This window comes from Protopterus annectens, chromosome 13.part0 (genome assembly GCF_019279795.1).
Source record: "Protopterus annectens isolate FY-2018-M chromosome 13.part0, PAN1.0, whole genome shotgun sequence".
Taxonomy (NCBI): domain Eukaryota; kingdom Metazoa; phylum Chordata; order Ceratodontiformes; family Protopteridae; genus Protopterus; species Protopterus annectens.
This window is the reverse complement of record NC_056747.1, coordinates 1,287,946,248-1,287,961,727: the sequence shown is the minus strand read 5'-3', so window position 1 is coordinate 1,287,961,727 and position 15,480 is coordinate 1,287,946,248. Positions and strand designations below refer to the sequence as shown.

General features: G+C 40.7%; 1 protein-coding gene across 4 annotated transcripts in view; it reads left to right on the top strand.

The window, feature by feature from the left end:
• Positions 1 to 14,731, top strand: part of COPZ2 (COPI coat complex subunit zeta 2) — a 670,348-nt gene extending 655,617 nt beyond the window's left edge. For all 4 annotated transcript variants that reach the window (XM_044055305.1, XM_044055308.1, XM_044055307.1 and 1 more), the window contains one exon: positions 13,002 to 14,731. In XM_044055305.1, the coding sequence (XP_043911240.1) occupies positions 13,002 to 13,049 (48 nt within the window). In that variant the 3' untranslated portion in view covers positions 13,050 to 14,731. The remainder of the gene's footprint in view (positions 1 to 13,001) is intronic.
• The last annotated feature ends 749 nt before the right edge of the window (positions 14,732 to 15,480 follow it).

The window sequence follows — 15,480 nt, the reverse complement described above, 5'->3', positions numbered from 1 at the left end:
CTGTTGGCGAATCGGCGTTTCGGTCATTAGAAGTAGACCCATGTATGTATGTATGTATATATTTATTAATATATGTATATATATATATTTTTTTTATATACATTTATTATATATGTATATATTTTTTATTAGAGCATGTTTATATTTGGACTTGGAAAATCCTGAAAAATGCAAAGTTTTGTAGTTTTTAAGATATATAAAAATATATGTAAAGAATCTTTGGTATACATTTTTAAAGTAAATGTTAGGTAGTTGGTTTAGTGAATGTATTCTTTTTATGTATGTGTGCAGCTTTAATTAGTTAAGTACTGTTGGTAAATGGCTGGTTTATCTAAGCACAAGTTAATTATTTAATTGATTTTGGGCTTGGCTTTAGCATTTGGAAATATAAATAGTAATGTATTTTATTCTTGCTTTGTCTGAGGAAGTGCAAGTAATGATTTGCATGAAAGCGCTAACTAAGCATAAGTAAAAAATATTTCTTCAATCCTTTGGCTGGCGTGATTTGTGTCCTCCGTTTTTTTCTTTTTTTCTAAACTGGTATTTCATTTTACTTCCGTCGAGACTCATACACAGCCCTGGCCTTCCAAAGATAGTGCCACTACATGTCCCATGGCTCCATCAGAGATCAGTCATGAGGATGTGCCCAAGTGGGCACATCTACCCTGCAGGATGGACACTTTCATCCTTCTAAACTACACTAACAAGCACCCGAGCCAAACTTTGGCTGCCAGAGCTGTAGTCAGGGCTTTGTCCCCTTTATGTCACACATACAGGCTATATATAACAGAGTAAAGTTACAGAAGTTCAGTTCATGCATTCATAATAAAACCCGGAAAGATTTTGCAGAACGCTACACTATGGCAGTACATGAATTATATGAACCATATGCTAAGGCTTTCTGCTGTACTGTAATATCCACATTTTAACAGTTCACCACATAATATTTACAGTCATGAAGAATAAAGTGAAAACAAAACAAAATATCCGTATTGCTTATATTAGGTATTCTTTCTGAATAATAGGCATCAGACAGTAGGGCTTCTCAGAGAATCAGCACCACAGTGTACTGTATGTTGCTTCTCATTTTTCACATATGCATGATTGCATTAATAGTCTCCACATGCTAAGCTGTTCTGTGTGTGACAACATTTCAAAACACAGCTTAGCATGTGGAGGCTGTATTAATTCAGTCACACACAGACCAACTTCCTGGGGCTGTATTAGCACAACTGCCCCCACTGATATACAGCATCATGGTTTAATTACTTGGCAAACAATCAGAAACTTGTTGCTTTATGTTACTTCCCCATTACACAGTTCATCAGATAATATCTGTAGACATGTAAAACAAAGTGGAATAGTCTTGTATATGTTTGAGTATAACTTCCTAATATCTGATAACACAAAATAGCGCTTTTTAGAAAATCAAGACCATATTCTTGTATGTTGCTTTCCCATTAAACAGTGCATGAATGAAAATTGCAGTAAAATTAAAGTGAAATGTTCCTTCTTATTTAGTTATAAATTTTTGCTATCTAGTATTACAGAACAGCAGTTGTCGAACAACCAAGGCGTATTGCTATATGTTGTTTTCCAATTAAATTGTGCACCAAATGATATTTGCAAACTTGAGAAATAAAGTTAAATCCCTGATTGAGAAGTAAAAAAAACAAATATAGACAATAGCAATATTTCATTTTGTTTTCCACAATCACAAGTCCACCAAGCCTTAGAATGTGTTTGTCAAGCCTTACTTCCAATGATACAATCTGTTTCTTCCATTGTACCCTATTGCAACACTCTCAGTGCTCAGCAAGCCAGTATTCAGCACTGACAAATGCTTTGTATTTATTTTCTATTTATGCAGTAAGGAGTTTGCATTGGTCAGTGCCATGCTTTCATTAGCAGATTGCATGAAAGGCACATTGGACCCTTCCCATCAGCATGCTGGTGGCTGGTAATAAGCGCAGAAGTGGTGCTATTGGCTGCCTTTGTGTGATGCCACAGACATGGCAGTATGAAGCGAATGGAGCTGCTTGTTGTGGCTCATGTCATGAATGCAAATGCAAACACTTACTTTTGCTAAGATGAAGAAAACATTTTTATTTATTAATGTGCTAAGGAAAATGATTTGTCATTGAATCTTGTGTTCCATTACCTAGGGCATATGTGCAACAGTAAATACAAATTGTGTGTGTGTGTGTGTGTATGTGTATATACTGTATTTGGCTGTAGTGTTTGTTGTGTGTAGAAATAAACCATTTTTGGTTGAATGCTTGTTTGTGTGATTGGGAGATAGATATCTGGTTAGTGTAATTTGTTGTGGCAAGATGTTTTAATTAGGTGTTGGAAGGTGATTTTTGTGTATAGAATGTGTTGGGTGGGTAGCTGAAGTATTACAGTATTCATTTATTTCTGTCCTTGATAGTATTTTGTTTTCTTGTTAAATGCTTGTGACATTAATAGAGAGTGAATGCTTCTAATGTGTGTGAAAGTGTGTACGAGTCCTATTGTTTGAGTGAATGCAGTGGCTGGGGAAAGATTTGTGTGTGTTGTAGTTATATATGGGGAGTTATATGACTGCACTGTATTTTTCTTGTGCAGGACAGCTCTGCAGCGGGAAACAGGAATATGCAATTTTCTCACTATTATGTTAACTCTGAGTTGGTATATGTATAAAATAGTGGGTATTTCTCGTTTTTTGTTTATTTCATTGAGTGTTAGGCAGGGTTTTTTATTTTTGTTTCTTTGAGTACTGTTTTGGTATATTTTATTTTTTTTAATGGTGTGTTCACTTTATTTTGTTTGCTGTTGATGTTCTTCTTGTTTCACTGTTGCAGTCATCACACTTAGGTTATCCTGCCAGGGTACCAGAGGCTTAGTATTTCTGCGTCAGTTGCTGTCGCTCCAGGACTGACATCAGGTCATCAGTGGTATAAAAACAGGCAGCTAACGCCATTACATCAGTCTTTCTTGCCGAGGAGCCCGAAGCAGAAGCAGTTCGCACGAGTGACGGTCGGCCGCTACCTGGGTTTTCATTTCTGAAATTGAAGTTGAAGTCTTCTAAAGCTAAGTACCCTGTTGGGGATCCTTTTTTCTTGCTCTAACCGATATCAGAAAAAGTTAATTGTCTCGCCTGTGGAAAGCAAATACCACATCGAGATTTCCATTCTTACTGCATCACCTGTTTAGGCCCAGACCACAACATTCCTCGCTGTCAGTTTTGTGCTTTGTTCAATGCCAGAACTATACATCGTCGGGCCCTTATCGTGGCTAAATACTTTTGCTCTCGATCTCCGTATACCGAAATGGCTTCAGTAAGCCATCCAACTACCGATCTTCCAAAAAAAATAAGGATAAAGACAGACCGCACAGGTTTAAAACTGCCGACGACGCTTCCGTTAAGCTAGTCACCAGTTCGCCGGTACTCAGGCACTTTCACAATCCCTGATGCCCACTTCTGTAGATTTGCAGGCCACTACCGAGACCTGTTTGGAGTCCGGTATGCCGCAAGACTCTTCTATGACTATGGAACCTACGAATGTCTCTACCTTGGATGGGTCTGGAGCGGCTGTGCAGGCACTGGCTTCTGAGGAAGCTCTTCGTAATACCGATATTCGACACAAACCAATAACTTCTTTCGCGTCTTCAGTTCTTTCTAAAACTGCAGAGTTTCTAAGGCCCAGGGTACACACTATACCTAAAAAACCAACGACCCAAGCTCAAACACCTGCTTCCATGCCTCAATCTCAAATGCTTAAAATGGTGGAAAACCTTATCATGCTGATTAGGGGAAACCAGCCTACCCCTTCTAAAAGAAAAAGAGACTTGTCCCCAGCAGCTTTATCTGACCAAGTGTCCGATGTTTTTGAATATGAAGACATGCCCTTATCTGCTTATGAGGATTCAGATGCAGAGGAATCAATTCCTTCTGCTTCTCCACCAGAGGATTTTTCTTTTGGTGAAACCCTTCATACCTTGAGAAAGCATTTCCATTGGGAATGCCAGGATTATCCTCAGTCCAAATAGAGACTCAGGGAATTTTCAGATTTACCACAGCACAGACCCGTAGTTATCCCTCCTGTTCTGGATGTTGTGGATGATGTTTTCATGGAATCCAGTCTAACTCCTGATTCTCTACCTCCTGCTCCCAGGACACCTGACAGGTATTAGAGAGTCCCTGACTCTCACAAATTTCTTTTCAAAAATCCTACTGCTAACCCAGAGGTCATCTCCCAAGGAACTAAAGGAATAAAAGCAACCACAGCTAAGAATCCCACCCCTTCGGACAGGGATTCCTGAGCTTTAGACAGATGGGGTAAAAAAAATATGCACCTCTGCAACTCTGCTATTAAAGCATTACATTGTCAGTTCCACATGCTGAAATACCAGCAACATACTATGGAACTTATTAAACAAAAAATATCTACCTTTCCAGACTGTGCAGAAAATAAAGAATTACAGGAGCTTATGCATTCTGCAAGCCAAGTTACTAAGCATACCCTGCAATGTGGGTTTGATGCCCTAGAAGCATCCTGCAGGGCAGCAATCACAGGTTCTGTACTTAGAAGGCATGCCTGGCTTAAGGAACAGACCTTGCCAGACCATGTCAAATCAAACTTGTTGGATGCACAACTGAACAAAGACAATCTGTTTGGCACCAAGGCAGAAGAGGTTTTTTAAAAAGATGGAAGAAAAAGCTAAATCTATGCAGACAGTTAAAAACTTTTTGCAAGTCCAGTCTCCAAGATTCAGTAGGCATTGCCCCTCAAAACACTGGTCCTTTCCAACCCCCTCTAGGCTGGTTCAAACTAGACCTAGAGGAAGTAGACCCCCCCCAGACAGCAGGCCCAAGGAATGCAGAGATCTAAGCAATGGAGTACTTCCATTTCTAAAACAGGGAGTGCTAAGCCACCCCCTTATGGAAAGAATTCACAATGACTTTTCAACTTGACCTCTTACCTCTGCCCACCTGCTTGTGTCCCTAGAAGGAAAACTCGCCTCCCATGCAAAAAACTGTGGGCCTCCATCACCAACGATTGATGGATCCTCAACATTGTGTCCCAGGTGTACAAATTTTATTTCTGCACACTGCCAACCCCAAAAGTGTTCCCAGATCTTCCTGCAAAACAGTGGGCAGAGGCACAAAGCCAAGTTTATTCACTGCTCTCCATGAGAGCAATTCAGCCTGTTCCTGCAGACCAGATAGGCCAAGAGACCAAGGTTTCTATTCAAGACTATTCCTGGTACCCAGAAAAGAGGGCACCTGGTGCCCAATCCTAGATCTATCCATTCTATATCCATTCTAAACACCTTCCTGGTGGTACCAAAATTCAAAATGCTCACCCTTCCAGCAGCTTCTTCCTATGCTATTCAAAGATGCCTGGTTAGCCACTCTAGACCTAAAAGAGGCCTATATGCACATTCCAATCAGAGACTCTTGCAAGAAATATCTACGTTTCAGGGAAGGATCTATGCATTATCAGTTCTCTGTACTTCCCTTTGGCTTATCCACTGATCCCAGAGTTTTCACAAAATGCTTGGCTTCAGCCATTGCTTTTTGCAGACACAGAAATATTCAAATTTACCCCTACTTGGACGACTGCCTGATTCAGGCAGACAGTCGGGAAAAGCTGTTGCAGCACATGACATTTGTAAAAGATGTACTGACCTCCTGGTGTACACTATAAACAAAAAGAAATCCAAACTAGTCACCAGTCAGAAAATTGTATTCCTGGGAGCAAGCCTGGACACAGCATCCCATATGGCATTCCTTACTCCAGAAAAACAAGCCTATCTGACAGGCTACTTCTCTCAACTGGCCACCAGAACCCAGTTGTCCACAAGGAAAATCCTGCAAACTCTAGGGTTCATGGCCTCCTGCATTCTACTAATTCCATATGCCAGACTGCATATGAGGAAACTTCAATGGTACTTAAAAAGTCTTTGGTGTCAACATTCTCAGAACCTGGAAACTGTTATACTTATGATACTTTGTCTAAGGAAAGATTTTCTTTGGTGGGCAGCAGCATGCAACCACAACAAGGGACTTCCCTTTTCGTAACCCCACACCACCCAGACCCTAACCACAGATGCATCAGACTATGCCTGGGGTGCACACCTGGATGGCAGGTGCATTCAGGGCCACTGGAGCCCAATTCAAATTCATCTGCACATCAACCAAAAAGAGATGATAGCTGTTCAGCACTCTCTGACAGCTTTCAGACCCCTACTCTCTCTTCGGGGCCTCTACTAATCAAAACAGGCAATACCACAGTGATGTGGTACATCAACAAGCAGGGAGGAACCCACTCTTACCCACTATGCAGGCTAGCCATGACCCTTTGGCACACTGCTTCAGCCATGCAGATTCACCTGCTAGCACAGTTCCTGCCAGGCAACCAAAACTCTCTGGCAGACACCTTAAGCAGAAATCTCCTAGATCCACACGAGTGACAATTAAACCACAACACTTTCAGCCTCATTACCAGAAATGGGGTACCCTGAAGGTGGACCTATTTGCCTCCCACAACCACCAGCTCAACAACTTCTGCACCAGGGAACCTCACAGCAAGGCCTGGAAAGTGGATGCCCTATCCTTCCAATGGGTAAATCTCTCAATCTATGCATTTCCCCCTCTACCTCTTCTTACAAGGTTGTTACTCAAAATAAGGGAGGAAAGACCAAGGGCAATCCTGATTGCCCCAGACTGGCCACGCCAACTCTGGTATGCACTATTGCTCAGCCTGTCACCGTTGCCTCCATGGCACTTCTCTTAGATTCCAACTCTCCTGACCCAGCAGAAGGGAGAGTTCCTGCAACCACAATTGCATACCCTGAACTTGGAAGCCTGGCTTATTACTTGATCTCTCCTCCAGTGGCCAGCTTAAGCAAGCAAGTCCTGGATGTTATATGTGAAGCCAGATGACCCAGCACTAGAAAATCCTATGCTGACAAATGGAAAAGGTATTGCTCCTGGATCCAAGACAAAGGAACCAGCACAACCCTCCTTACCTCTCATCCTGAATTACCTAGCAGACCTGCTTCACAGGGACCTGTCCTTCTCTTCTATTAAAATCCATGCCTCTGCCATCTCTGCTCATTATAGCACAGAGCCACCTCTCTTTTTACACCCCCTCATCAAGCAGTTCCTTAGAGGGGCTAACAACTTAAAGCCACCCAGAAGAGCCCCTACCCCTACTTGAGACCTTAACTTTGTGTTGGAAAAACTCATGCGCCCCCCCCCCTTTCAGCCTGCAGCTTCAGCAGAGTTAAAATTCCTCTCTTGGAAAACAGCCTTGCTTCTGGCCATCACTTCAGCTAGAAGAGTATCAGCGTTACAAGCACTCATGGCTGTGGAGCCCTTCATCATTTTTCATGCTGACAGGGTCTCCCTCAGGACTAACCCAACTTTCATGCCTAAAGTGGTGTCCAGTGTGATTCTCAACCAATCTATTCATTTGCCAGCCTTTTTCCCTAAACTTCAAAATAAGAGGGAAAGGATCCTGCACTCCTTAGATGTGCACAGACAGCTCAGATTCTACCTGCAAAGACTAAGCCCTTTAGGAAATCTGACCAGTTACTAGTCAGCTTTGCAGCAAGGGCAGAGGGCAAGGCCATATCAGAACAAACCATTTCCAAATGGATAGCACACTGTATCAATTTCTGTTGCAAACACCATGGGAAACCACCCCCACAGGGGGTCAGAACGCATTCCACTAGGGCAACTTCCACCTCTGCAGCTTTTCTCAGAGGGGTCCCTACCAGGGACATCCTGGAGGCTGCAACTTGGAGTTCTGTTCATACCTTCACCAAGCATTACCACCTGCCTATCTTTTTCCAAATCCAGGGTAGGCTTTGCAACCGCAGTCCTGCAGGGCGTACTAGCCAGCCCAAACTCTTCTTGACTGCCTCCACCCATTTCTTCAGCTTTGGGAAGTAACCAAGTGTGATGACTGCAACAATGAAACATGAAGAACATAGTACAGTTGTGTACACGTACCATAAATGTAGATGTTTGAGTGTATTCACTGTTGCAGTCCTGGTTTCCCACCCTCCATCCCCCTTGTCTCTCTCTCTCTCTTTCTCTGTCTCTCTCTCGCTCTCGCTCTGTTCCTCACTCCTTACAGTGATATTTGGTATTTACTTCCACTGGTGGTGTTATTCCACCATAACCTAGCTCCCTGTTTGGGGGCTGTTGACATTTGGGGCAAGAAAAACGGATGTAATGGTATTGGCTGCCTGTTTTTATACCAGTGATGACCTAATGTCAGTCCTGGAGTGACAGCAGCTGGCGCAGAAATACTAAGCCTCTGGTATTCGGGCCGACTGAGGGCTACCCCTGGCAGGATAACCCAGGTGTGATGACTGCAACAGTGAATACACTTGAACATCTACATTTATAGTAAGTGTGCACAACTGTACTTTTTGGTCCATGTTCTTTGCAGTCGGCAAATGGTTATATATTTATATGTATGTGCGCACACAGACACACACACACACACACACACACACACACACACACACACACACACACACACACTCACTTATTTACATCTATGCACGTGTAAATGTTGCCATCAACAAAAGATGATGACATACTCTAATGGGGATGCTCCAAAAAGTAACCCTGGATTATGCAAATTTTACATGATTGTTGCAGAGGTCATCTTAACCTACAGTCAGCTAGTGGCAGTGAACCCATATGTATAACCAGCATTATTGTTACAGCAGCTTATTAATAGAATGTCTTGCGAGGTAGAAGAAAAACAGAATGTACAGAGAAATTCAGCTCATTAAACAAGAAAAACATGGAAGCTGCAGGCATACAGAAACTGGGATTTAGAGCTGGGTTTTGGAATTGAGATGCAGGCCTGTTAACCACACAGCCAACACTGCTAACCCTTACTATAATAAATAACTTGTGTATTTTGGACGTGAGTTCATCACAGCGTTGGTAATAGTTTTAAGAGTTTGAGGCAGTAAGATTTAGCATTCAGCAGAATTATGTTCATCAAATTTTGCTTTATCTGTCAGACCCATGCAAAATGTAATTGGCCAAAGGTGCATTTATAAAACATAAAACTCATGTTTTATCTTGCCTGTTCATGTGAGAACCATGCCCCCAGACCCCTTATATTTACATTGTAAGTCTGAGTTTACTATCACCACAGACAAAATAGTGCAGTTACTTTGGTAAAGTTCTTTTCATACAGATCACGTGTGCCATATTCTGCAGCTAAGGATTTTAGGTTCAGTGAATTGTAGTACTGTCCCAGGAACTAACATGGAGAACGGAAATGTTACTCAGAGATGGAAAATCAGTGTCTGAGGAGAAGAAAAAGAAAAGAAAACAAATAACCAGTTTGTTTTAGGTAGGCATGTTGTGGAATGGTTTGTAACCTGCCCTCTGCATCATCCTGTTTGTGCAGACTGAGCTTATGTCTAACGCAAACTACTTCTACAGTTTTTGTTCTTCTCAGCTGTTGCAACAGAGGAAATACTTGTTTTATACCTTCATTACTCACTGATATCAACAGATTTTAAATGTTATTGTTGCTGTTAATGTGTATGCCTAAAACAAGATTCATAAAAAGAGACCATAAACTCCTGCTAATTATCTCTTGGCGTAAAAAATGAATTTGTACTAGTGTCTGAGTCCTGGAATTTCAGATGAAGGAATTTTGAGACTGAATATGCAAACAAACCAAATGGGGATTTGTTTTTTATTTTGCATTGCATTGACTCAGAGGTAAGAGTAGTTATTAAGGAGACAGGGAGGCAAAACACCCAACCTGATGAGATGTAGGACAATCTCTACTGGAAACGAACACAAGAAAATTACTTTTGGTCTATGTTATCATCGTTTGCCTCAAATTTCATGATTCAGAAGTTAAAGAACTGAATATGAGTGCAGTATTTTAAAACATTGTATTGGAATAGTGACACTTGATGTACTAGAGTTACAGTAGTTGAACTGTAATGCATCACATCATTTTCTGACACTTTTTATGTGTTTTTTTGGTCCTTGTCTCCGCATTGTCATCAGGTTTTCACTGCTTATTTGGTCATTTGCTTGTCTCCGACCATTAGTAGTCTCTTAGGACACTGGTCAAGGGAGACAAGATCCAGGGATCATGACCTTCATCCAGCAGGGCTTAGAAGTTGTTTTGATTCTTTTTGCAGTCACAGTACTGGCAGTCCAGCATAGTATAATGCTTGGTACTTGGAGTGAATGCCGTTACATGCATCTCTACACTTACAATGCTGACATGAAGTGCTCTGCACCCCATTCATGGGACCATGCTGTCCAGAACAATGCTGACATGAAGTGCTGTGCACCCCATTCATGGGACCATGCTGTCCAGAATGCCTGTTGTAGGAGCTGTAGTTCTGTGCCTTCTCCCAGATAGTAGACCTGTGCTGGGACTTCATGAATTCCCTTTCCCCTGAATGGGTGAGCCTGCATTAGCCACATGTCCATTTCTCACCTCTATTGTCCTTGTCACTAGTTGGACATGGCTCATACTAATACAGTTAGGGTCACAGTCTCTGTATGTGGAGCCAGTTTCCTTTCTGGGCCCTTTTACTAATATTTATGCCTGAATTATGTTTGTCCATTAAGTTTTTTTTTCTATAGGTCCTACTGTAGGTTTAAGATCTGATTATGCTTCTCCAAGTACGGTCCTGTTTGTTTTTAGGATTTCGTCCTTGTAACCCAAAATTTCCAGTGGTCCAGCCATTGCTCTCTGACATTTCTTTTCATTTGGTGAGTGAAGGTTGGGTGGTGACCCCCCATTGCCAACATACAGCAGAGTCAGGCAACTTTAGTACTCCTCCTTTGCTGCCCCCCCTTCTCCCATGAAGGAAGGATGGATGTCTTTCCATGTGTATGTGCTCCCCACTTTAGTGCTTGATTCAACTCCTTAGGCATCAATAGAAGGACTTCCCTGCAGTGCAAATCCCCATTTAAACCTTAACAAGCGCAGCTATCAGATACGCAAATCTCATACAATTTTGGTCAGGCCCTTCAGCATTCTAGCTAGTAGTCAAACACTGGCTACTGGAATCATGGACGAGATCTTCCTCTGGGCTATGAGCATGAATCTCTTCCTGGAATTTTATGCATTTATTTCTCTGCAAGCATTATTCCTGCATCACTGTGCATTCATGTTTGAAGTGGGCATTTTCAAAGAAAATGCAAGCTAGTTTTTCATTTACTGACAGTGAAGTGGGAAATATTTTTTTAACACCTCTATTGAATTATCACTTAAGACACAAGCAAACAGACACTTATATAACAGAAAACAAACCATATTAACATGGTCCCAGTTGTAAACATTATACATCACATATATTTTTGTATAATTGTCATCAATCCAATGTTGATCAATTTCTGCCTTCTCTTAAACCTCCCTCGTCCTTCAAAGCATTATTCTGATGTATTATTCCCACAGTTTCCATTTTTCTGTGTAATTTGCTCCTACCCTTTTCTAAAACTGCAATTTCCAGTTCTGTTATTTGTTCCAGTATTCAGTACTTCAAATACATTTAGTTTAGACTTTGCCTTCCATTTTATAGTAATTATTTTTTTTGTCAGTCACCAAGATTAAACTTATTAGCAGAAGTGAGGAAAGTACTGTGCAGAACTGGAAACTATATGGGAAAATTATAATGGTGAGCTGAAACTGAAACTATATGGGAAAATTATAATGGTGAGCTGAAACTGAAACTATATGGGAAAATTATAATGGTGAGCTGAAACTGAAACTATATGGGAAAATTATGATGGTGAGCTGGAACTGAAACTATATGGGAAAATTATAATGGTGAGCTGAAACTGAAACTATATGGGAAAATTATAATGGTGAGCTGAAACTGAAACTATATGGGAAAATTATAATGGTGAGCTGAAACTATATGGGAAAATTATAATGGTGAGCTGAAACTGAAACTATATGGGAAAATTATAATGGTGAGCTGAAACTGAAACTATATGGGAAAATTGTAATGGTGAGCTGGAACTGAAACTATATGGGAAAATTATAATGGTGAGCTGAAACTGAAACTATATGGGAAAATTATAATGGTGAGCTGAAACTATATGGGAAAATTATAATGGTGAGCTGGAACTATATGGGAAAATTATAATGGTGAGCTGAAACTATATGGGAAAATTATAATGGTGAGCTGAAACTGAAACTATATGGGAAAATTATAATGGTGAGCTGAAACTGAAACTATATGGGAAAATTATAATGGTGAGCTGAAACTGAAACTATATGGGAAAATTATAATGGTGAGCTGAAACTGTATGGGAAAATTATAATGGTGAGCTGAAACTGAAACTATATGGGAAAATTATAATGGTGAGCTGAAACTATATGGGAAAATTATAATGGTGAGCTGAAACTGAAACTATATGGGAAAATTATAATGGTGAGCTGAAACTGAAACTATATGGGAAAATTATAATGGTGAGCTGAAACTGAAACTGTATGGGAAAATTATAATGGTGAGCTGAAACTGAAACTATATGGGAAGATTATAATGGTGAGCTGGAACTGAAACTATATGGGAAAATTATAATGGTGAGCTGAAACTGAAACTATATGGGAAAATTATAATGGTGAGCTGAAACTGTCAGACAGAAAGCAGCTGGGCCAGTATGAAACAATAGATATTCTAAACTACTCAGGTGAGTAAGGCAAGTGGCTGTTGCTTACAGCCTGCATCCATGTTGTTGTGTTATGACCTTTGACATGTGCAGTAGGCATTCATTTTGTGACACTGTCAATACAAGCCAAGCTACTGCTGCTCACGAGCAGGTAAAAACTTGTTTTTGTTGCTGTAAAGTAATAGAACATTCTGGACTTGACAAGGTGAACAGCACTTGATTTTAGTGCTTCTGGAAGAACTGAATTTATTATAATATGACTGTGCAGTGATGTCAGATCTCCTTCAACTGATATGCCACCTCTTTCTCTTTTTTTCTACAGGTTTTGCAGTCCGCCAAAGAGCAGATCAAATGGTCAATACTAAAATGAGGAACTCCAGATCTCCAGTTTTTACCATGGATTTTTCACCTTGCTTTTAATAATAATAATAATAATAATTATAGACTGTTTTGCAGTAAGAAGAGTGTGTATATACTTTTAACACAGCTGTAGCGTCCCTATTTGAATCACATGGCTCATTAATAGAACAGTACTAAATAAGAGTGGTCACTGAGCTTACATATCTGAAGTATAGAGTCAAACCTACTGGAAGCAGTAGCTCACTGTACAAGTGTCCCTTGACATTCCTGTTTTATCCCCTTAATGATGACCAATGAGGCCTAGAACTGTTATGTTTATGTAGGCCCTACATCCATGCCTTTCTGATCCAGGAAGCTAGTATTGGTTTATAAGTCAAGGAGCAAAACAAAAAAAATCCTCTCCTACATGAGGTACAAAAAAAAAAATCATTTTCAACGTAAGGAAAAAAAAAACTCTTTCTCCTTTGAAAAATGGTATCAAGCCAACAGTGGCCTGCTACAGCTTATACCACACTTAAAGCAGTGAAACCACCAGTGGCCTGCCACAGCTTATACCACACTTGAAGCAGTGAAACCACCAGTGGCCTGCCACAGCTTATACCACACTTGAAGCAGTGAAACCACCAGTGGCCTGCCACAGCTTATACCACACTTGAAGCAGTGAAACCACTAGTGGCCTGCTGCAACTTATACCATACTTGAAGCAGTGAAACCACCAGTGGCCTGAAACAACTTATATCACACTTGAAGCATTGAAGGGCTTCAGCCTTGGAAATGCTGCAGCGACATTTATTTCTGAATGTCAGTACTAGACTACCAATAGTCAGCATCTGGCGATTATATCCTCTAATACCTTGCACATTTGCGTCACTGTTACTGCACCTCTGTTGACACTTGTAGCAATGCTTAACCATTATGCTGTTACATAGGTAAAGTTTACTCCACTCCAGCTGTCCCTTAGGATTTATCTGACTGCCCTACCTATTGTGGTTTAAACTAATGTATTTATAAGAGAAAGGGGTCCTCTGCATGTTGTGATGAGTTTGACATTTTGCAGCAGTAACTGGAAGCTATGATGGTGGGCAGGGGGCATTCGCAGATGTGGTACTAAACTGTTTTGCATCATTGCATGTCTTTTGCCAGGAAAAATAGATGCCAATAGCTTATTGGAGTGATAGCTTCTGTTTTTGACTCTGCAGGATTGACAGTTAATTTGTTTTAATTGTTATCATTTCTGTTATTTATATTGGGCCCCAATGTAAATTGGCCCTGAGAGACAAATCTCCTTGTTGAAAAAGGATGCTAAAAGGCTCCCACCGGCGCTTATTTCATGATGGGGAGGATTGTGGTAATGGAAAGGGGGTCACTGTGATGGAGAAAGGTCAAGAAGGGTTAACTGATGATGTGGACCCAATGCAAGAAACAAGTGTGCGTGTAAATATTGTTCCATAACTTCCAGTCCACTCTTTCAGAATGCACATAGCCTCACATATCTGATATTTATTTTTATTTTCTTGAGATGAAGTAAGATCTGGATGTTTTCAGTAGTTCCATGGCAGTATTTCATCTTGTTTCATGTGTTTATTTACTGCTTTCTGTCTGTATTTCAAAAAGGTTGCTGCAGCTTTAGAAGCTATATTGTTACTGAAAAAGTACACTTATTTTTAATAAACTTTTGTAACTTAAAGTTGAGCACATCCAAGTAATGGTATGCATTTCAGTTGCTCTGTGGATTGAAAGATGCACTATTTTTTCTTCTTTGCTGTCTATCACCCTCCAAGGTCCTGGGCTGAATGCAGCCAGCTGATTTATTTACTAGGCATGACATGTTTTTGTTTGTGTGTGTGTGCACACATGCATGCATGACTGCATATGTGTAAGGGGTGGCTTATTAGGACACAGAAATGGTATTTTGTTTAAAATAAAACCATGGTATATTGCCTTTTTTTGCAGACCGTCATACATGAGCTGTCCATGCCTTTGGGAATAGGAGGACTCGTACATAATGAACTATCTGTATGAAGGAAAGGGGAGGTAGAAGGATTCATACAGAATGAACTATCTGTAAGAAGGAAAGGGGAGGTAGAAGGATTCATACAGAATGAACTATCTGTAAGAAGGAAAGGGGAGGTAGAAGGACTCGTACAGAATGAACTATCTGTAAGAAGGAAAGGGGAGGTAGAAGGATTCATACAGAATGAACTATCTGTAAGAAGGAAAGGGGAGGTAGAAGGATTCGTACAGAATGAACTATCTGTAAGAAGGAAAGGGGAGGTAGAAGGATTACAGAATGAACTATCTGTAAGAAGGAAAGGGGAGGTAGAAGGACTCGTACAGAATGAACTATCTGTAAGAAGGAAAGGGGAGGTAGAAGGACTCGTACAGAATGAACTATCTGTAAGAAGGAAAGGGGAGGTAGAAGGATTCGTACAGAATGAACT